This window comes from Bombus vancouverensis, chromosome 17 (assembly GCF_051014615.1).
Source record: "Bombus vancouverensis nearcticus chromosome 17, iyBomVanc1_principal, whole genome shotgun sequence".
NCBI lineage: Eukaryota > Metazoa > Arthropoda > Insecta > Hymenoptera > Apidae > Bombus > Bombus vancouverensis.
Window position 1 is genome coordinate 8,838,752 of NC_134927.1, and position 24,275 is coordinate 8,863,026.

At 35.5% G+C, this 24,275-nt stretch overlaps 2 protein-coding genes and 1 long non-coding RNA gene across 3 annotated transcripts; 2 read left to right on the forward strand and 1 right to left on the reverse strand.

Annotated features, from left to right (window-relative positions):
• The first annotated feature begins 804 nt into the window (after nt 1-804).
• LOC143303876 (phospholipase B1, membrane-associated-like) lies at nt 805-7,464 on the forward strand. The gene is made up of 7 exons (XM_076625977.1): nt 805-1,162; nt 2,004-2,099; nt 2,492-2,703; nt 2,807-2,983; nt 3,439-3,737; nt 6,879-7,057; nt 7,136-7,464. The coding sequence occupies exons 1-7, from the start codon at nt 1,033-1,035 to the stop codon at nt 7,279-7,281; spliced, it is 1,239 nt and encodes a 412-aa protein (XP_076482092.1). The 5' UTR covers nt 805-1,032; the 3' UTR covers nt 7,282-7,464.
• A 4,634-nt stretch (nt 7,465-12,098) lies between these two features.
• Nucleotides 12,099-14,861, forward strand: LOC117165151 (uncharacterized). Its single transcript, XR_013060570.1, has 4 exons — nt 12,099-12,500; nt 12,735-13,038; nt 13,295-13,580; nt 13,658-14,861. It is a non-coding gene; the product is annotated as an uncharacterized LOC117165151 (long non-coding RNA).
• A 6,357-nt stretch (nt 14,862-21,218) lies between these two features.
• On the reverse strand, nt 21,219-24,275 carry LOC117165141 (phospholipase B1, membrane-associated-like). Its single transcript, XM_033348596.2, has 6 exons — nt 24,219-24,275; nt 23,697-23,908; nt 23,383-23,559; nt 22,625-22,923; nt 21,482-21,660; nt 21,219-21,401 (listed from the first exon to the last, which is right to left on the reverse strand). The coding sequence occupies exons 2-6, from the start codon at nt 23,835-23,837 to the stop codon at nt 21,259-21,261; spliced, it is 939 nt and encodes a 312-aa protein (XP_033204487.2). The 5' UTR covers nt 23,838-23,908; nt 24,219-24,275; the 3' UTR covers nt 21,219-21,258.

A 24,275-nucleotide genomic window follows, 5' to 3' on the forward strand; every position in this document is an offset into this window, starting at 1 on the left:
CGAATACTCAAAGTTACAATCGTTCGCGATACGTTTTCACTCTTATTAATTACAAGATTTTAATTTAATTAATTTTCAATAATTTACAAATTGACAAATACAAACACGTCGATAAACAAAACTGACAAGAACAGGGAACTAATGAAACAAAGAACTAAAAGCAAAAGAACTAAAGGACTACAGAACTTAAGAACTAAGAGCAAAAACTAAGAGCTAAGGGAACTAAGAGCTGAAAAACTAAGGAACTAAAGAATTGAAAGACAAAGGAACTGAGAAATTAAGAGCTAAAGGAATTGAGAACTAATCGCTATGAACAAAGCAATTACTTGCCAAGAATTGGGGAACTGATCGCCAAGAACCAAGGAACTAATCACCAAGAACTGAGGAACTAATCACACAGAACTGAGGATTTAACTACTCGGAACTAAGGAATTACCTCTCTATCTTCCATGTCGCTACGCTTATTTATAATTAGATTTAACGTGGAGGGGTCGTCATGTGACGGGTTATTCCGTGGGGGTTGTGAGGCTCGAATTTGGTTTCTATACAAATTGTTAAAGTTTATTTGAATCTCAAATTGAGACGCTCACTCGCGCTATTGGTAGTTTTAGTCTACGTTACGGCGCGTACGCAGCGCGGGACGTGACAATATAATATGTAAATAAAATTGCCCAGGCGTTGCCTATCCGTATTTATTAATTTTCCTGACCTTGTTAACGACGTAAATGCAAATACATAAGCAAGAAAAATAATTGAGATGGGAGTATCTGAATCAAAGAATACAATTTATCTCACATTATGAACATGTAGCATAACAGATTCAAACCTTTTATGAGTGCGAACAGTGTTCGTAACGATCTTTAACTAGCAACAGCTAAGACTGGATGCGGTGCTATCAAGGCCCTCGATAATACGCGTAGCAGTTAGCAGTCATCGAAAAAATTTATATCTTTTTGTTCTTATAATCAACAAAAATAAAAAATCACTGTGGAAACGTAAAAGTGATCATTTGATTGTGCAAGAAAACTTACGATGAAGAAGCTGTATCTGTGCCTTGTATTGGAATTATGCGTGCTGACCATGTCGCAAAGAACTGCCTTGGATACGTCGATTCTCAGTTCCATCTACCGTGGATATCGTAATTGGTTAACGCAATCCTACGGTACGTCTGTTTTAGTTTATTTCGTGTTACGTCTTTATGCAATAATATCACTTTCTTTTGATTAGAGAGATGCTTTTTGGAGGAAGTGAAATATTGTGTATCTTATTTTTCATAGACTAATGTTTTATTGTGAATATATATATTTTCGTGATAAAATGATAAGTTGTCGAAATTTTTTTTCGGTAAAAGTAGACAAAAACTTGCACAGCACGGATCATTTTTCTTTTAACATACAAATATTGTAGAGATTATATTTTCAAGTAACATACGCTATGAATTCTGTGGCACCCTCTTCTCGTTCTTGAGATGGGGAATTTTGCAAAGAGTACTTATTTCGAAATTCGTAACGAAACTAAACAGCAGTCCTGAAGTGTATTAAAAGTGACAAGTTGTTAGGTAAATGTGAAATCAAAAGATGTCCATTTCCATTTGTTCTTAAAATACTGGTCAGTCTTGTTATACGAGTATAAGAGGCAACAACCTGATTGTGATTTCAGATGGAAATTGGGTTTTGGTTAAGTTAGTGACGGGCTGCGCGGGAAAAGTTGATACCTCGCCACTGAACGCCTTTACTTTATAGCATAAATCTTGAAAATATACAGTAGCTCACGAAAGTTGTCACATACTATTAAAACTCTAGACGATTAAAATATGCACGTTAAATTTAAGAGATGAAAACATACATCTGTATATCTAAAATTAAGAACGAATTCGATAACGTTTGTAAAAGTTCTGAAATCCTTCGTTGCAATTACTTGATCGGAATTATGATATATCGCGTGCAATGTTTCATCACAGATGAAGTATTTTTGTAAATTGTTTTAAAATAACTATTTTGTAGGCACAAGAAATGGCGATCGAATGTCTCAATTACGGAATAAATATAAATTTCAAACGGAAGTTCCAATAGACGTCCCTTTTCCTTGCAATGTAACAGGTACTTAAACAAATTTATGATTATTATTGTCAAATACTCCATGATACCACTTGTAAATATTATATCGTCGTATTTATTCTTTAAAATCATTATTCAATTTAAATCGCAGATTTCTTTTATTTCCAATAATTTTTGCAATTTATCCTAGGGACAATCGGTAAATTTCTGTAGCAGGAAATTACAGTGAAGAACGCAGTTCTTTATAATTTGTAATGGCTACAAGAATGTCAATGTGATTTCGAGTTCATCCATAGTCTTGTCCTATTAATATCATTTTTGAAGATATATAACATTATAAGCTTCTCACCCCACTGTAGTTTAAGAATAGTAAAATTGATGCTTATCTTTTGAAGTTCATATGTATTCTAATGTCTTTACTTTAATTTGTTTAGCTGGCAGGTCTTCCAAAGGTCCCGAGTCGGTTCACCATTTAAAACCAGGAGACATAGATGTCATTGCTGCAATGGGTGATTCCGTGACAATCGGAGCTGGAGTTACTTCGATTTATACGTTCGAAGTGAACATTGAAAATAGAGGCATAGTGGGTAGTATCGGCGGTCAAGGAACTTGGCGAGAGTACCTGACTCTCCCTAATATTCTTAAAGTATGTTCATTTTTTACATCTGCATTGTTTACGCACACGATTTGTGTTATCGCCATAAATGCGAATACTGAAATCTTTCATAGTCCGATTTTTCTATATGCAGGAATTCAATCCTAAATTAATAGGTTATTCACTTGGAGACGCTATAAGTACTGATCCAGCTGCGCAGTTAAACGTCGCCGAAGCTGGAGCTATGTCTAAAGATATGACTTTCATGGCGACATATCTGGTCAATAAAATAAAAGTTGACCCGAGAGTAGATATAAACAAACATTGGAAGGTTCGTATGTAGACAAAGTAATTATATATTATACATATTTACTACATGACAGGTGGTGTTTTAATATGCACATAATCATTGAAATTAAAAACTGATTAATGGAACATAAATTCACATAAAATCTAAATTATTCACCTTTACCATTTTTATTCAAATATTAAAATAAAAATTAGACAAGGCCTTTATACGTTCATTAATAAGGAATAAAGATCATAATGAAATTATTGGCATTGTAATTCGAGAAGTATTTCATTGCAGTTATGGTGAACTATTTTCAAAAGTTAATTACATTACCTTTTATTCACTAGAAACACACTTGCAATATAATTCAAAATTACAATTACAATTTAAAAAGATTGGATGCAAGTATGAAATTGCAAGTATAAGATGCAAGTATAATTTCATTTATTGTTTAATCGTTTACGCAATAGTATCTACATTTTTATGTTTTACAGTTGATTTCGTTGATGATTGGAAGTAATGATTTTTGCTCTAATATGTGTGCAACTTCTTCTCCATGGACTATGCTAAATGATCACAAAATAGATTTAATTCATACTCTTAGAATATTAAGAGACAATTTACCAAGAACTTTTGTTGCTCTTATACCACCACCTCACTTAAAGGAACTGGTTGCTGCACACAAAGGAAGAGAGTCATTGCGGTGCTATTTGGCATCCATGATTGAATGCTCATGTATGTTTGCTTTACAATTTAGGGATCAAAGACCGGAATATTATAAATTAATTGAGAGGTTTGTATAATTTTCCGAATTTAACTTTTTAAATATTTTGTGCTTGAGGATTAAACACTTACAAGAATTTTGTTATATCATACTTTATATTTAATCTTAGTAATTATAGATAAAAGGGGCTACAATTCCCATTTTAATGAAACTTAAGTATGTTGTGAAACTCAACATTTTTCCTACAGTGGGTAAACTCAATTAGTTTCCGAAATATTTGGAGAAAGCTGCTGCTACTACTATGTTGAATCTGACTTATAAGGCATGGTGTGACCACACATCTACTGTTGTGTGTCTATAAACACATCGCTGCGACCTGCAAATAATCTTTATAACGGGCGAACTGTTTAATATTTATCCTACCTAACTACTATTCTAACTACCTCGAAAACGTAAAAAAACATTTTGAACGCACAAGTCTTACATATCTCAGCGGTTGTCAAAAACTATACAAAGTCGAACCCTATTCTAGAAAAGTATCAATACTGAGCAATCCAGTCGTCGCACCGTGAGGAGGCTGACTGCCATCAGACTTTAACGACGGCCTAATTGAAAGACCGATCTACATTCAATACGGATTGTGCTCTTGAACACGCATTTAGTTTTGCAACCTTCAACAAGTAATTCATGTACACACTTTTGAGCTAAATACGAATTGGCCAACCATTTTTTGCTAGAACGCACAGCTTTTGAAAAACTCAATTTTGAGAAAAAATGTAAGAAAAATTCAAATTCGCAACTTCGCGAATGTTTTGTTTTTTTACATTAGTAGCTGTGTATCGAGATGTGTTTTGGACAAAAAATACTGTGGCTCTCTTGAATAAAATGATATGTACTGTTATGGTATTATAGACATTTAAATATGTGTAGATAATGATTAAAGCGAGAAGAACGCATAGAAAGCGTCATTCTTTTCCTTAGATTTTCCAACTTATTTCAAAAATTAAATGTCTACAACACTATCTAGAATCCAACACTAGCACGCGATAGAACAAACATTTTTGCTAAGGACAGCTTCAATAAAGCCAGAAAATCATGTTTTGTTTTTAATGTAAATGCGAATAAGTTTGACAAAACACGCGGTGACGGCAATGGTACTCAGTGTTGCCGAGTATCTCACCTGTCGCTCAGTATAATGGAACCGCAGAACGCGTGAGGCTATTAGCCGTCGACATTGACTAGCATTGCCTTCGTCCCGTATTTTGTCAAACTTTTTCGCTTTTCCAGGAGTTCATCCGCTATACAGATCGTTTCACACCAGCTATGATGTGTTTATAGAAACAGTGGATAAGCGATCGCACCACTCTGACGCATACGTTGCCATGAACGTGCATGTATAGATAAGATTTAATGTAGTATTAGCAGCAGATTTTTGCAAATATCTCGGAAACCAAAGTCGGGTAATGGTATAATGTTTATAGCATAATGTTGTTTTGAATGATGAGTTTTACATTATAGTTAAATATCATCAAAATCGGAGGCGCAGCAGCTTTTGTGCCCAATTACTTTAATTTTTATTTCATATTTAAGCGTATTCCATTCTCGTTATATGTTGGTGAATAACTTTATTGAAACGAGTTATTAGAGAACGACATAGATTCATCATCTTTGATTTCAATTCACATTAAGATCTTATTGACGACTCGAGCAATGTCGGGCTCGATTTTGGATGAAAAACACTGATAAGTATATTTATAAATTTATATTATGAGCGTCTATTCAGACGACGAGTTCGTATTTCTATAACACATATCTAGTGATGTGTTCGATACGGTATCGATGTTATCGACAGCGATCTAGGAATTTCAATCTGTTATCAATTAATATCAAAGGCAAAGGTATTAGTTATTGTTCAGTTAATCAGGATATTGATTCTTTACTAACCGATACCAACAAGTACTGTACTTGAAACACCACAAACGTATCGATACTCGTCTGATACCGCAGGTAAGTTTCGGTACAGATTCTTGAAGCTAAAATAAGATGAGAATCGAGAACAACAGAATCGCGCTTTGTTATTTTACACGAATGAATATAGATCCGCAGCTTACCTCGTACAAGTCGTAGAGAAAAAGATTGTGGCATTCGAAAACATAAACCATCCTTGTAAGAAAAATCATAGGTTAGACGTTAAATCTGCTTATTCATTAAAATCCATAACAGCAACTCGAAAATCGTCCCATTAAATTTTCGAATAGAGAGGATCAATGTTTCCTCTAGTCCATTGCCACCATAAGTGATTAATATATTCTAGCGCATATAAATAATGTTTATACAAAATGGATACATGCACCGCGATCATCTCGTTCGGGGGTATTCTAAATGTCGTCGCTTCGATAGCTAACATAAACTCAACACTTTCGACATTTCGTGCGCATGCACGGAAGACGTGCGGAAGGTTCGATGGTGGGGTAAATGAGATACGCGCAGGACGTGCCTCCTGAGATTTCGCGGCCCGCGCGAGTTTGCCGATTGATTTTACGCGTAGCAATAAACATGACGAGGTCCTACACATGACAACCTCTAACATTTCATTTCTCTTATCACGAAGATCGGCGAGACCCTTACTCGAATGACGCGTGAACGCAAAGGGGCTATCGACTGATTCCGTGAAAGTGTCGTATCAATATGGTGTAAATACCCCAACTTTCATCCTTCTTTCTCTCCGTAAATGAATCATCGACAATTCTCCTTCAGTGCGAAACAGTTTCAATTCACCTCTAGCCTTTACTAAATCAATGGCGTCTATCCCGATTAGGAATGCGGCATTTACCCTAATTATCTTGAAAAAGTGTTGCACCTTTCCATTACCATACCGTGTATCGGAAATCGTTAATTTTGGCAGTGGATTATTCCACATAATTTGTAAAAAACTACGAACTTTTAGTTACTATGATAATCCAAATGATCACGAAGTGTAATTACGAAGCCAAAATGTGAGATGTTTATACTGAAAAAATGCGAAGTCTTGGTAACTAACAAAGGCATTTTACTTCTGTCTCAGCGCGATGCGACATTTCGCACTGCAATCAGCTTATTTTTCTTATTTCACATTTATGCGATATTATTTCCCTAACGCATTTCAAGTACCGTTTGATATATATTTTAATATGCATATGAAGAATAAGCTAGTTTGTTTCATTTTTTTAGGTGGCAAGAGATTGACGAAGAAGTCGCTAATTATCCAGAATTTCATAGAAATGACTTCACCGTAGTAATTTTACCGACTCTGGAACATGCAAAAATACCTGTTGCCGAGGATGGATTTGCCGACCTCTCATATCTTAACGCTGATTGCTTTCATTGGAGTCAAAAACTACATGCACTATGTGAGTTTAACAGATGAAACTATACAATTATTTCATGAGTGTTACGTTGATAATCAGAAATGTTTTGTGTTTCCCAAGATGCGAATAATCTGTGGAACGATTTGTTGCAACCAGTTGGTAACAAGAGTAAGTCTCTCACTTTGTTATTTGAAAAATTTCTGTGTCCTACTTCGGAAAGACCGTTCTTGATGACGTATGAAAATTCACAGAACAATGAAACTTAAGGATGGTTAGAGAAGTTTAGAACAGTTTCTGTAAGTGAAAGATGTATTATAATCTTCGTATTTGTCTATTTAAAAATGACAAAAATTATAATCAGCAAATGTTCAAAAATAACAACCAATGTTGAATTTAATTTTTACTGTGGGATTTCAGTCATTATCATATTGCTCTTGTAATTGAAGTTCTTTGCGAATAAAGGTAATAATGAAAATTGATAATACGTTGACCAATGGAACATTTTCCCAGTCCTCGTCGGACGTTCAAATTCCACGTAAAATTCAGCTTTTTCGAAGATGTTTCGCTTTTTCTATCTTTTCGCTTTAGTTAACTAGTTGCTTATTTCCCCTTTCGCTTTTGTTTAAAGTATATACGTATATAGCATATCTTTGATATGTTTTGAACGTGAGTCGCGCATGAATCCCGAAATGAAAGATGGAAGGAGATCTCCAGGAAAGAAAAAGAATCTACTTTTCATATTCACATAATCGTCATTAAATCATAATTTGTATTTTACAATTTGTCCAGCTGGACAATCGGTAAATTTTTCTAGCTAGTGTAACATGACCGAATGTCAGATATTACCGAGATTTGGATGGGTGATCGCCTGGGAATTCCATGTGGCGTTGGCGTTCGGGTTTTCGAGCTGGCGGCTCAACGCCTCGGGGCCGCCAAGCAGTCTGGTAGGGGAACCGGTCACGGTTGCTCCGGCGAGGAGGCGCAATGTGATATGGCCACATACCGCTCCATCAGTGGCTGTATTAGGCGTTGGCGGGGGGGGGGGGCGTTGTGTCGCTCGCACTGGTTCCCGGGCCTCTCACGCTCGCAGCCGGGATGGTCATCGTGGAGGTTTTAGTCGGTTAGAGTCCGACACTACCACGCCGCTTTCCCCAGAAGCGGCCTGGCGTCCGTGCGAATTTCCTCCGCGTAAATATATATATATGTCGGAGATGAAAGGACATCGAAGCCTCCCCTTTGGATCTTTGGGATAATCCCCTAACACCGTAATCTAGATTCTATCATAGGCATAATGAAACAATTGTCTTCTTTCAATCCGATTGTATTTGTTCAAGATTTGTGATAATGAGCTTGGGCTCGAGGCGACAGCCAGTCGCCGAACGTAGCCGCCGTCACGGGATGAACGCTTTGTCTAACAAAGGTACGGAGCAATTCTATAGCTCTCCTTAAAAGAAATATTTGTAGCGGCACGCGACAGTGAACATTCCAACGGTTTCTGTCCCGTGGCTCGCCACACGCAGATCCTATTCTTCGGGTATGAAGGTTACCAGATACCGACGCGTATCCACAGTACATGATCAGCTAGCCCGAGAGCCGTTATAAATATTAAGATTTAGTTATCTAAAGTCTCTCAAACAGACAAACAATCTTTGTCCCAACTACTGGAAGATAGGGCAGATCTATTTTTCAACGAACGACGCTTCCCGCTAGCAACCTTCCCTAGCATCTTTTTCTAACCACCGATATGGAGATTGACCAATTAGCAGGAACGTCAATTTCCCCCACTTTCTGAACGAAGGCTATCTTCGATGAATCCGATGATCTCGTGTCCTTAGACACACCCTACCATAGTTTTCCTCTGTGGCATCATCGGGACGGAAAGTCATTCTCTCTTACGATCTCATGGACGAAAAAAGTGACGCCTTACGATCAATGAATATTACACGTTTTATTAACAAAGAGTCCGACTTAAATTTTGTGAGCACGTACATCTATCATCACGTTGACCGCGGATTCGTTATCGAACCTAAGGCCATTGTCACTAGTGTCGCGAGCGCCTAATCGCCGTGGTTGATTGTCAAGTCTGTGGTATCTATACTTGTGTTAATAAACCGTACATTTGTTATACAATAACGATGGCTAATTCCAATGGAGATTCATTAAACACATACAACCCTATCCACAACGTCACCCCGACATATATAGCTCTGTCTTTTTACAAACAAACTGTGGTATGAGAATGATACACACAACACGTATTGTACGCACTACACACACTAGTCTAACGGAGACTAACGCGGAAAAAACACTTTTATCTCAGATAAAACGAAGCAACTAAAACTAAAAAAAATTCTGAGGTGGAATGGTGTAATAGGTACTGAAGTAGATTAGGTGATATTTAACCAATAATGTTTATTAAACAGATAACAACAACTGACAATTTGCAATTAACATCGGCTGATTCTTAACGTCGATAAACGATAGCGTCGTTCGGTTGATTTCTCGATAAAAGCGTGCCCGTTTCTTTCGTCTTTCGCGTCTCGCGGCTCGTGGTCGAATGTGCTTATTTTTCCGACAGAACTGATTCTTTTTCCGTTGCCCATCGATATCCCCACTGGCGTGCGTTCGTTATAAGTGCCCTCGTGGCTGGCGCCTGTATGCCCTTCAGAGAAATTCGGCTGAAGAAGCGTGAAGATATCGATGACAGATTGAGTGCATCGTGTCGCGTTTTGACGGCGTAGCGTAGCGCTTTGTATCGCGGAGCTGTTGGAAAGTTCCATAGTCCTTGTCGCCACAATTCTATTGGCTCACGGGCCGACGCTCCAAACTAAACATACAGAATAAAATTACCCTCTACAAGACCGTAATAAAACCTGTCTGGACCTACGGAATCAACTATGGGGAACAGCAAGTAACTCCAACATTGAAATACTAAGATCCTTAATAGACGCATACTTGGTATGTTACCAACGAAACCATCCATCGCGACCTCAAGATACCCACAGTCAAAGAGGAAATAGCAAAATATAGCGACAGATATAGCAAAAGAGTCAACAAACACCGAAACCCCCTAATCACTGGACTACCTGATATGACGGACCAGATTCGCAGGCTGAAGAGGCACTACCCGCTAGACCTAAACGCTAGATTCATTTAGTTATCCAAATTAAAAACATTCACTTACTTATAATACTTATAAATTATACTTATCTATAATAAGTATTAACTTATTATAAATAAACAGCCATGTCACTGCGCCACGCCAGAAAAATTACTGAAAATTCTCAACGCGAGAATTGATTGTAATTTCAACAAATAAATAAAAAAAAAAAACTACACACACTACACACCCGAATCACTCGCGTTGGAACTAAATAAAACATTTTTTAAATAACAAAGAATACAATAATAAAGGAAAGAAGTTCAAGGAACTAAAAATAAAGAAGCCTAAAAATACGTACAGCGAAATAACTTAAATCTATACTACAATTACGATTAACTTCAATTTTACGTTTATACAGTCCTCTTAACCCCTTCCCGTACTTTAGCGACTCAGACTCGCGATGAAGATTTTGGCCCAAACATGAATATCGCGAGTCTGACTAGATACTTGGGTCAAACGTAAACATAACAAGCCGAGCTCGCGCATTGTTTTTTGCCCGTTACGATCGTGACAGAGTGTTAGTTCCTGTTTACGAGCATCAGTCTGGTCTGTTTCGTCGAGCTAAATGGCACGGGAAGGGGTTAACGTCTCTCTTCGACGATGTCGAAATGAATTTGCCCTTCCAAAACTGTTCTATCCTCTTTCTAAAAGAAAGAGGTTGGACTCTGCCCAAATTTCTAAAGTCACTAAAACATGTTACATAACAAGGTAATAGTGAGAGTTCTTGCAGAAAGAAAAATGTACAATATTCTTGGCCAACCCGTTTACTTCTTTTGTATGATTTTTTCGAAATTGGTCAGGAATAGACACGTTAACTCAGGTGTTTCTTTGGGTATGTCTATTGAAAAAACGTATAGGCTGCTCACCAGATGTGTTTAAAAATGGTTAGAACTGCCTTCCAAGGATAGTATCATCTCGGCAACAAAAGCGAAAATTTTAAAAGAGCTATTTAATGCGATACATATAATTTTTCAATTGACATTTATTATTACCCGTTACTGCATAAAACGATACCTTAATTAATTCTTCGAGTATAAGTTTAAATCATTTTTTTGCAGTTTTTTCCGTGTTTCCTGATTTCTTATTTCATGTGCATGTGTGTGGATATTGTAATATTTAGTGATCAGTAGTTTGTATGGAAATCGTTTCTGATTTATGCAAAACAGCGTACGGCTACGTTCAGTAGTAGCTCAAGAATACTTAATTCATATGTAGTTTTTTCTGTGAACATTGCTATTTTCATTACGATTTTCTTGTCAGCAGTGCGCACACTCGAGGTACGTGTGCGATTTCCCAACGTGTGTGAATTTTCTACAAATATTGTCTATATGTGTTTTTGTTTATTAATTATTTATCGAGACAAAGAATTAAAGGAGACACTAATCCTCTCTATTCGAAAATAAAGCGGTTTACGATATGCTGCTATGGATTTTAATGAGTAAGCATAATCGATGATTTTTCTTAAAAAAACTTTACGCAGGATGGTCTACGTCTCCGAATGTCATAGTTTGTAGTACAAAATAAACTGCTGCCCATCTATCGTTCGATTTGATGATCATCGTGTACCCCGCTGCTTGAGCTGACCTACTTTCGTTCGTGTAAGGAGATTTACTCGCGCACAGTGATATTTCGGCCGATTTTTAATTGTCGATAATTCAAAAATAAATCCGAAAACGCAATTTTTTTCTTTTTGATTTCCGTCTTATTTTACCTTCAAGAATCAGCCTTTATGTTGTTTTACATTGAACATCCTGTATATACTATAAACAAAAGATGGTCGGGCAACAAATAACAGCGCGTACGCTGTCGCGGATGCACAATTGTATATAATTATATACATTATACATTGGTAGAATTCATTGGACTGACATCGATAATTTTTTCCGAATATCTCAGAAACTATAGCCGTCTAACAGTTACATGTACAGGAAATGGTTGTGTAATATCGTAGAATAGCTTTGATTGGAGATCGGCTGAAATTAGAAAACACCGTGTACGTCGTTTTTTTGTGGTTTGTTTACATCCAAGAGCGCCTAGTAACAGTGACGCGAGAAAAGATAAGCAGCGTCAAAACAGAAGTACGGTTTCATATTCCAAGGAGTGGCAATCGAGAGGCCAGAGTATGTGAGCCGAAAAGTGTGTGTGTGTGTGTGAGAGAGGACGAGAACAAGAGCGAGCACGACCGAGCAGGAATGCATTGGCGAGGGTCAGAGTTGATCGAGACGTCGAAGCATAGAGTCGTTAGAATTGAGTTGCGAGTGTTGTCGAGTGTTAGAGTTGCTAGTGAGAGAGAGTTACCAAATAGTTGTCAAGTTATTTGATGTAAATACGAGCGTTGCATTTAGTTTTCCTGTTAATCAAACATCGTTTCTCTGTCTAACTAATATCTGTATTTTCAATCCATTATTAACAAATTATAATTGATCGGACAAAATTACACCTTTAATATATTCCGATATTACAGTTGTTTAGAGTCGTATTCCCGATAATGTGTTCAAAAGTCATCGAAATCATAGAGGATGTAGCTATTCTACAGTTCCACGTTATTCGTTTCAGGAAAAGGCGGAAGAATTTCTCGAAATGCTATTTCACGGATATGAAAATGATTTTTTAAATCATTTTGTCACGACGTATGTATAATAAGAAAAGTAATTTAAGAGGACGGGACAATGACAGTGATTTTGAATAAAATAACATATTGTTGACGTTAGAGCGAGCGTGTATCTGTAATTAGGTTTGTGATTATTAAATAAGAATGGGACTATGCTTCATTTTCAGACCACCGCGACGTAAGGTGGCTGATTATGCGCAAGTAGAAACTAACGTCGAGTGAATGCATTGATTATTTGCAATATGATTCGTGAGTATGTCGACGCTTTTTCCTGTTATTTTTTTCTGTTATTCGTACGACATAATAGAGTGATTAAATAAAATACCGCTTCTGCCCGCCTTTCGCCCTCTTGCTGCTCGCTTTCCATCAGCTTAACATTTTCCACGCTCTACCAGAGCATTCAATGCTGCGCTCGCTCAGATTTTATCATTCATAAAATTTATTAAAAAATTGCGAAACAGAGCAACACATCCCGTAATATTTAATACATATTTATGTTGTACAGGGTGTACAGAGAGTAAAGTGTAAAGAGAATCTATCGTATAGTAATTTTACACTTTCGGATCGGTGAAGATTTGTAAAAAATAATTTGTTCAAAAACGATCTTGACCATGAAATTCGAGGTCTAACATTTTTATTGCTATGTACTCCGTTCGTCACGAGGAACAAGAGTCTCAAAAGAATCATGGGTCGCAAATGACCCCTTGTCTGAGGAACAAATGTTAAAGTGCATATTGACATTTACTTTTATTAAGAAAAATATCCTACTATCGATGAAGCAGCAGAAAATTGTAGGTATATCAGAATACAGGGATAACGGAAGACTTTTGCATGTAGAGAAAAGGTTAATCAACGCTACGATTTACAGTGACTACGTGAATTTGGTGAGCAAGAACTTAATATTACGACGTTTAAATCCGTATCAGAGGTAAATCGGCTGTGCATTCCTAAAGAAGAAGAGATTAATTGTCGCCTTTGCCCATGCATATTTGCCAATGTGTTTATATATAGTACGTTGTTCAATCAATCGGCGAATATAAGACAAAACTTGCAATTTTATCAAATTTGTCGTGTTCAAGCACTTCAAACAGCTATGTCACTCGGCGAAATTTTTATTGGATACTACGTAGGTTGCAACTACGCTTTTGGACTATATGATCAATGCAGTAACACCTCAATCAACAAATGCCAGCTTTTGGACTCGCGAAAAACCACATGCAATAATTCGAAAGATTTATTCAAAAATGGAATTATGTGCCAGCAGTAATGACATGCGCATTATATTTGCGATTTTTATGTTTACGACTTCGTAGAAAATTTAAAGCAGTACAAAGTTAAAGCAAATGCGTAAACTCTATCTATTTCTTACACCATTGTTCACGATTCATGTCATAGTCGACCAGTTCGTCAAGTTTTGAATGAAACGCTTGTATTATTGCGAACAGAATGCAGACCCGCTCCTCATGGAGCTTCCCGTTCTCCATATTCGACACCACTGGACTTTGCTCACAATAAAATAAAAACTGCATGTAATTTATGAAATATAAAAAAATCATAATGCTTGTTAGTTTCAATAAATTCTCGAACAATAGCAATAATGGTTACTACTATCGTAGATTTATGTGTTAATGTCGGCCGTCGTAATAAAAGAAAATAAAATTGCAGAATATAAATAGATTAACTAATGAGGAAACCATATATATATGTCGGATCACGATTCGAATTTTGGGCGCGCGACGACTCTTCATGTGGACTAGCCATCGTTTCACAAAGCCGAGATTTTATTTACACGTATATACAGGTCTATCACTAAGCTTAACAAATAATAAGTACAACTAATAATAAGTCTAACAAACACTAAGCCTAATGAATAATACGATCTACGAATAATTAAATTAAATAATACTATTAGCAATGTTTGAGTTCAAACGAATCCACGGTCACCGGGATAACTCCTTACTAAGCGAAACTAACTTAGACGCAAATGCGATCGTCGAAAATGCTCGATGTATCACTCTCCAAGGCAATCGCAAGAATGCCAGCCTCGTGGAGATTTTTCTCCCTGTACGATTACATTTTGTTTTCTATACCCGTTTGGAAGCATGGAGAAGGTTCCAAACGCCGTTGCTAGGCACACTCGTTGGAAGCATCGAGAAAGTTCCAAACGCCGTTGCTAGGCAGTTTCTGCCTGGAGTTTTGATTACTAATACAATGTATGTCCCATTGCATCGGCACCTCCGAGGCAACATCACACGTGGCTAGGCCCGCTCTCGAGGCCGCATGCCGCCACAACCACATTTCTCGGAAAACACATACAACCACTCCAGACCTCCGTTAGATAAAACATCCATCCCGTGACCGTGGCTATGTTCAGCGACCGATTGTCACCTCGAACCCAATCTCGCTTATTTACATTATTACAAATCTTAAGCAATTACAACTATAATAAAATCTAGGCTAAGGTACTAGAGGATGTTCCCAAAATTTCCAAGGAAAGGCTTCGGCTTTCCTTTCATCTCCGACATATATGTACAATACATGGTAGCATTCGTGACAAAAAGTGCAAGTTTTGTTTGTCATATGCATTGATGGCATAATTTTTCAAACAGTCATGACATGTAATTTCTTCAAACAATTTTGAAATTTCTTATTAACTGTAGTACTTTTCCTATATGTTAACATTTTTATTAACAAATTTTTGTCTATTTTTAATTGTTTCGTGGTAGCCTTTTTGGGCTAGAACTTTATAAACTTCATAAACTTGATTTACCGCAACTAAAAAAAAATGCGTGTTTAATTATTTCGCGCTGTTCTTCAAGTCTCGAGTTTTATTAAAATCAGTCTTCCCACTCCCGATCTTTTTCTGCTAGTAAAGTTTCCTTTTGATTCCATTATATTTTGCAAATATCGTGACATTGAATTTATTAAATTGATGAGTACACCACTAGAAATATTTTTCCATTTTTTAAAGGAAACCTGTAAATAATTATACTATATTATATTATGATATATACATTGTATCCTATGAAGCGCTAACTGTACGAATATATGTATATTACACATATATTTTTATCATTAGCTAGATTCTTATTAATATTTTCAGAACAGGAATATGTAACAGGAATTTTTTCTTAAATTACTTTGGAGACTTGTAAGAATATATAAACATTATTCATTTGCAAAAAATTTCTTACTAAACGATATTCTACCATAATTTTAATTTTTCTTACAGTTAGTTACTGTATGAATATCTTTTACACTGACTGTGTGTTATTTCTTTTCAATACCACCACAATAGATCGTTCGTATGAGATGCAATTAGCAATTCAAACATTTTCACCTTCATCTTAATCAGTAAAAACTTATACGTAATGAAAATATCATTAAAATGTAAGCGTAGAAGCAATCTATGTTAACAAGTCAACTGCTGTCAATTTTTCATGCTTTTAGATGATTCAAAGGTGTTTCTACTTTGGTTTTGGAAGTAAAAATGTTAATCGTATCATTAATGCAAGACATTATTCCGTTTCAGTAAGAGGGTGATGTTATTAAAAGTATGTGTATCTTGACGTGTTTCACGCCGAAATTCATTAAAGCCCTGTGACACACGTGTCGATATCTACTATCGTGAAGCCGCATTGTTGTTCGATCTTCGGTAAAGAACACAGAGTGGAAATAGCAACAAGTAACATGCGATCGCAGATTCCTTGACATTGTATATTTAATTGTATCTTCTATTAATTGTCAATTATCATTATCAATACGATATATATCAAAAATATCATCGGATCATTAATTACTACAATAATTTAAATGAAGTTACTGAATTCTCGAACATTTATTTTCTTTCCCGTTAAATTAAATTTCCCGTTGATTATATCTGCACCACAACTTGTTACATTTTTAATCACGCAACAAATTTCATTTGTGGTAGTAGGCTGATTTTAATAGATGATAATCCTTCTTCTGCTATTACGATAGGCGATACCGTCGCAGGTGTATGACAATTGTTTGTTATATTTTCGTCGCAATCATCACTTGTCGACATCAAGAGTATTGGCCACCGCCCTTCCTTCAGATTAATACCTTCCACAGAATTTACAGGGATGAAAAATAAACAAACAGATATTACAGGAAAGTAGACACAAAAGAAAACAGATAACAACCGATGAAGGGAAACACAAGGCAGCTAATTGTTCTACAATACACTGGGTGGATACCGGCTATAAAGACATGCGCGCGGTTCAGTGTCCGGGTGCAGAGCCTATTTAAAAATAACTTATGCTAATTAAAATGCCGAATGCATGCGATTAAAAATATATTAAGCTGGGTTTACGTCACGCGCACTAAAGATAGTACTTGTTTCACCGTTTCGCGAATTCTAAAATACTCAGAACAATAGCAAACGCGCCATGGTACGTTAGAAACGAGGACATTCGGAAAGACCTGGGAATACCAACGGTCAAAGAGGAGATTAACAGAAATGCAAGAAGGTACAGAGAAAGAATGGCAACGCACCCCAACCGGCTGCAGCGGAAACGATCGGCGCAACAAACATAAAAAGAAGACTAAAAAGGAAACACCCAACAGATCTCACAAAGGACGTAACCTAGCATACAAACACTCACCACACTAAAGAAATAAATCCCGGGATGAAAGAAATAAATCGTGGGATGGTATCCCACTGAGGGTAGCCATCCACATGTTATATTATTATACCACTAAGCTATAATATTTTACCAAATGTCCTACTGGACAAATTGTAAAATGTAAATAAATAAATTAAAAAAAAAAGCCGTTTCGTGAAGTGACGCGTTCGCGGTAAAACGCGCGAACGAGAGACGTAAATTCTCGTTACAATACGATAATCGACGCCACAAGTTAGTCGATTCCCTATTTCGGTTATGATAATAAGGCTGGTTGGATGATTATAACACTGAGTTATTTATTTCCAACAACTTTAAAGACTTCAGTTTTTGCGCATGGCGCGTGTAGAGTTTTCTCAGCGCAGTGTTAATAGCAAGTGAGATCTGTTCAGATCTCAGAGTTACTAGCAAGTGCCATTCGGAAACGGCGATGTCGGGGAGGAAAACTATTGATGGGTGTGTCTAGAACACGAAACAAGCGGATTCGTTGACAGCAATTTTCGTTAAGAAAGTGAGGGCAACGGACATGGCTGCTAATTGGATGAGGAAACAACTGGTGGGTAAGGATGGGCGCTGGCCGCTGCCTACCAAAGGTACTCACGAGTTGCATTATACACGAGAAGAATTCGCTGTTCCGCGTTTTCCCAGAATAAACAACTCTAAGGAACGTTTCGATTTGAAAGATTCTTGAGGGATTTAAGGGACTTGATTGTAAAAAATGCTAAAATTTATAACGGTTCTCAGGATTATTGCAGGTCCGAATAAGGATGTTAGACATCTGGTGATCATCTTGACCGATGGATGGCGTGGTGTTTATGTGGAGGGTCACGGGACGTAACAGTATATAACTGTAGATTCGCAAGTATGCAGCGACTTTGCGATTGTAAGTGCGCGAGCCGACACTGTCTCACCAAATTTATGTCTATTACAATATATGTAATTTTGTGCGTTACTCTGCATCGACTACGCAGTAGTGATGCACTTATGTGTTTGTATATGCGTGCGCAGCGTCTCGTAGAACAAAAGAATGTCACTGTTTCGTATACATGCTATAAAAGTGAGACTAGAAGAGTGCTGAAACACGTGTAATGGGTATCTATGAACATCTTGTAAATCACACAGTAAATAAATACAAAACTATTTTATTATCATCCCTACATGTAATTAAAATGTTACTGCATATTTATTTCGGCAATTACGATCCACAATTCTCAACAATACTGCTGCCCGCTCTTCATCTCATTGAAAAATCTAGATTTTTGAAGATACAGCGGTTGAAACCATCTCAGTGTTCGAATTTGAAAATGCCAATGGCGGCTTCGATATGGAAAATAATTACCGATCGTCGTTGATTGCCTTGACAATTCGGGTTCGGATTACTGCTAAGCCTTTGGACGATCGAACACTGAGAAAGCCAGCGGGGAGACACAACTAGAATCATCGATACTTTGGGAACATTGATTGACTACTGATGATATGAAAACGAACGCGATGCGACAGCTTACGATTATTTGAGCAAAAACAATTATTGCCTCGAATTTTACAATCTTTTTCTTATATTTCTATAATTTTTTATATTTTATTTTATAATTTTTATAATTGTCGTATAATTTTACAACTAGAAGAATTAAATATGATATTGGCAATAGCACACATTTTTTTCATAGCTGTATCTGCAAACACACTGAATAGTACTTTTTCACTGTTTCAAAAATCTTTTGACGAACACTGACTAAGCTAACCAGCTTGTTGCATACGGTTGAAGCACCCTCTAGCGCGCTGCTGTCACAAAATTCTGCGTGCTTTCTTGTAAAATAGTTACAAATTATATGTAGAAACTGCTCAACACTTATCGGAAAAGATTCGCACACATGATATACAATTAAACGCATGCAGTGGCAAATACATGGGAAGACAGCACCTTTCGTATTATATCGCAATAAGTGAAAATTAATTAATTAAAATCCTGTCTCTCTAGTTTGTGTTATCCACGTAAATGCCAGCTACGTACTTGTATAAATTTTCTGATGTACTGTTCTTAACCTGAATCAGATCTGATAATTATTTTTGTATTTGCTTTCGTGTAAATACATACCTTAATAAAATATATAAATTTTTAGTTTCTGATACGCTTGTGCTTTCGTCAATTAGACGAAGAACTTAAGGACGAAGGAATCGTTTTTAACGATTTTTATTACAGTAGAAACGTTCCATCTTGTTAAAGTCATATGTTTGACACACTATACCGGTGTGTGATAATGGCATTTGTGTCATTTCAATATAATGGTCGAACAAAGTGAAGCTCCTACTGTGTTCCTCAATATATAAACAAAACGCCAATTTTGGCTTCTTAATATTTTTATGAAAAATCCAGATTGATTGGATTGTGTAAGCTAGTTACACGCGTGTCCTTTCTAGATGTTAAAGCGTAGCCATTTGACTCTACTACTTCTTTCATTTTATTAGTATAATTTGTCTTCTAGATAACCTATTATTTTCTACTAGTACACGAAGTACTCTCGTCTGGCGGTAGAAAACTGAAAAATAGTAGTAGAAAGTAAAATGTTTTGAAATTTTATTCGAAATAAGCAATAAAGTAAGCAATAAACTAAATGAAGTATTTGTGGAAGAACAATTACTGTTGTTGTTTCACTTCGTGTTTTTATAAAGGATTAGTAACAATTTTTCTTAATACATCCAACCACCACTGAAAAAGTGACGATGACGTTTTAAAGTAAAGTAGCCTAATCCATGGTAGAACAGTAATTAAATTAGAGAAACTCGAATTTTCTTTTAACTTTTGTTCGTCCCTTTGCGTGATAATAAATAATAATATTAGCAGAAGTAATAATAATAATTGGAAACATAAATTTATATAGCATAAACTATTTTACACATAGTTGTTGTATTTGGAAATACTATTAGAATAGTTGTACGAACTTTTTCATTTGCGATATTATTTTCAACAATACAAAATGGAATAGTATGGTTTGTATTATTTATAATTATTAATAATATGTATTATTAATAATATGGCTAACTCCTGAGGAAATTTATTTTTCTGTAAATCTGAACAATTTTTACTTCGCTGAATAATAATTTCGTAACTAATTTTTTACTTTATCGTGATAGTAATGAAGAGGAACGAAACAAACAAGCAACGATGACAGAATAGAAAACGGAAGACAAATAAATAACTGAAAATACCATTGAATATCTCTCAAGCATTCCCAGTCATTTATCGTTCGAAAATTAAAAATTCGTCGACTCTACACTCCTTTCTTGTTGAGAAACGTTAAGTTGGTATGATCGCTAGTTCCTACGAGCTAAGTTGGTACGACTTCTAACAACGCTCTTTTGTCTTAGGAGTCGACCACGTGTTAATTATCTAAGTGTATCCGTTGTGTTCAGACGGTTGTATATGGTGGTGAAATATAAAAAGCCATAATTGAATCAATTAAATATCAACCAAACCTATATTTCGTAACATTTCTTTCTAAAACCATGAAATCATATATGAATGTACTTAGCATAGACGTCTCATAAAAGCGCTGATAAAGATTAGTGTGAGATATAAAGTAAAAAAGGCAGCTGTGATTACAAATGTGAAATACATAAATTTCGGGATGAGATCATATGCAATAACAGAGATATCTGAACAGATATACTTTATCAAATTAAGAAATAATTATTAGTTACAATTAAGTATATGATATATTAACAAAATTGTATTGTGGATAAAAAGGGCACTTTGATTCTACTATACTAAATTTTAATGCCCACAATTTTAATCTCGAAATCAAATCACAGACGCGTCTTCAATTTAGAAAAACTTGTGCGAGTTTTCACGTGTCATCAAGAATGGTCTTTCCGATGTAGGACACAAAAATCTTTCATATAATGGGGTCCAAACAGAAGATTTGTTGCCAACTGGTTCTAACAAATTGTTCCACAGATTATTTGCCACTTGATATACATGAAACAATTTTCACTTGATTATTAATGTAAAAGTCATGGTATTACACAAGCTTCTCCATTATACTTACATATCGCGTTAGATTTTTGGCTTAGGTGAAAGCAATCAACAGAAAGATACGATAAATCGGCGAATCCATCCTTGGCAAGTGGTATCTTCGCGTGTTTAAGTGTTGGTAAAATTACAACAGTGAAGTCATTTCTATGAAATTCTGGATAATTGGCGATTTCTTCTTCCAATTCTTGCCACCTAAAAAATTTGAGCAAGATTGTATCTGCATATTCCTCATATGCATCATAGGATCGATGTCGATATCTAAAACCTATCAGAGAAATATATCGACGTTCATTTATTCGAGTCATCTAAGCTGTTGACATTCACAACATCTCAGTCTTGAACTTTGTACAGAATAATCAAACTTGTTATACACACACATGTGTATTGTTCAGATAAAATTAGTTTTTCACGTATAATTTAGGTCTAGCAAGAGAAAATATCAAAAACGAGGAACTGATTCGAATAACCATAAGGTGATAGGGCAGTGTTATTTGAGTCAACCAACAAGTATAAAAACTGAAGAAATACAACAAAATAACAACAAGTATAAAAACTGAAGAAATACAACAAAATAACTTTCAGAAATAAGTAATGCACACAGACTGTCAAATTACAAATGAGAATATTATCATTAAGAAAACCTTCCTCTAATGACTAGATGAGGTTCTCCTAAATACACGATATGTTTCACTGTATATCATGCCACTAATAACGAGTCAAATAGTTTATTTCAAAATGTAGATCGCTGAAAAATTCTTCGTGTTCGAATTTTGCGAAATTTAAGATAAATTTAACTTTTATCTTCATAAAATTTAACTAATATCGTAAGTACAAAGCTAAAATAATAAAAATATGTATGCACATTGATTTAATGTTCATCAAAATTAACCAATTTAAATTAAAGTAGAAAACTGAAAGCAACCAGTTGTTGAAGATAATTTTAACATGAGATTTTGCCATCGAATAAGTTTAATGGCAGTCAACTTGTGTCATTTTGTAATAACTTTTTGCAATAAAATTGATTACAATTATCTAATAATAATATTGTAAATGTTGCAATATGAAATAAATATTGTGTAACATAAAATGTTGGCAGGCGACTCGTTTAAGCGTGAGATATCCAAAAACCTTTGACAATTCTCTGAATTATACGAACCTCTCCATTATTTTAAAATACTCCTGTCTTTGATTTCTGAATTGCAAAGCGAACAAACATGAACATTCAATGGTAGTGGTTATATAGCATTTCAAAGACTTTCTTCCTTGACATGTAGCAACGAGTTCCTTTAAGTGAGGCATTATATGAATAGTGACAAAAGTCCTGGGTAAATTATCTCTTAATATCGTAAGAGTATTAATTAAATCAGTTTTGTGATTATCCAAAACAGACCACGGAGAAGGAAGTTCACATATATTGCTACAAAAATCATTGTGCCCGAAGAATAAGGAGATCAACTATAAAACATAGAAACAGGGACTTTATTATTTGAACAATGAAATAAAAAATTAAACTAACTGAAAAAAACTTTCTGCCCAATTTGATATTTGCTCCAAACACTTTTGATTTTCACTGGTAACTCGAAAATCCCCTAACATAAAACAAATATCCTTAACTTTTAAAATTATTTCAATAAAACTTAAATGAAATACTTATCTGTTTCTTTATTCTACAACGAATATATGAAAACTATATATAATTTTCATATATCTATAAAAATATTTCGACACATTTTCAGCCATAATAAACATAGTAGTTTCTACCACAACACTACTAGCAATAATGTTGCTAATATTATGGATTTGAAAGAAATCACAAGCAGGCGAAGTAATTGTGAAATTCAGTGTTAATATATACTAAAGAATGCTAATATTAATTTCATGTTATTATCTCATTATTTTACCTAAAATACGAACCTTCCAATATCTCTTTATATCTATCCTCGGATCATTTCTCATTTTATTGACTAGATGTTTGGCCATAAATGGCATATCTCTGGATATTGCAGCGATCTCAGCGACATTTAACTGCGAAGCTGATTGAGTAGTCAGAGAATCTCCAAGTGCATAGCCCAATAATTTGGGGTTAAATTCCTAATTATAAAAAGAGCCGACTATGAAAGCGCTATTCTCTTTTATGATTAATAAATCATACAAAGTAATAAATATATTAATGATTATATAATTTATGTACGTGATCAATTTTTGAATAAAGAATTTGAGTAACGTACTTTAAAAATATTGGGAAGCGTCAAGTATGTTCGCCAAGTTCCTTCGCCACCAATGCTAGCTGACGCACCTCTATTTTCGACGAGCATCTCCAATAAATTAGTTGCAAAAATTCCACTACCGGCTGTCAAAGAATCGCCCATCGCGGCAATAACATCTATGTCACCTGGTCTCAAACGATGAACCGACTCGGGAACATTGGAAGACCTGCCACCTAAAAGGGTTATTATAAGGATTTAGGATACTCAGTTCCTGAAATTGTACCGACCGATAGCAACAAATCCTACCAATTGTACCAAGCTACGATAATGAATCTATTTATTTAAATGTAATGACAACTTAAAGATATGGCGATAATGGTTTAATTAATTTAAATTTCCAAGGCAAAATACGTCTAACTGTAATTTAAATTAAACAATGATTTTAGAAAAGTAAATACGAAAAAGTAATATCTAAGGATGATTTCGATTTTTCATAATAATGGATAAAAATTTTTCAACAATAATAAATAAAATGTTAACTACCTGTAACGTTGCAAGGAAATGGAACGTCCGATGGAACTGGTCTCACATCGTGATTAT

Coding starts and splice junctions, on each gene's coding strand:
- LOC143303876 (XM_076625977.1), top strand. CDS start 1,033: ATGAAGAAGCTGTATCTGTGCCTTGTATTGGAATTATGCGTGCTGACC. Junction 2,984..3,438: donor ATATAAACAAACATTGGAAG/GTTCGTATGTAG, acceptor TATGTTTTACAG/TTGATTTCGTTGATGATTGG. Junction 3,738..6,878: donor TATTATAAATTAATTGAGAG/GTTTGTATAATT, acceptor TCATTTTTTTAG/GTGGCAAGAGATTGACGAAG.
- LOC117165141 (XM_033348596.2), bottom strand. CDS start 23,837: ATGGGCGATTCTTTGACAGCCGGTAGTGGAATTTTTGCAACTAATTTA. Junction 23,560..23,696: donor CGCTTCCCAATATTTTTAAA/GTACGTTACTCA, acceptor TTTTATAATTAG/GAATTTAACCCCAAATTATT. Junction 22,924..23,382: donor ATATAAAGAGATATTGGAAG/GTTCGTATTTTA, acceptor TATGTTTTATAG/TTGATCTCCTTATTCTTCGG.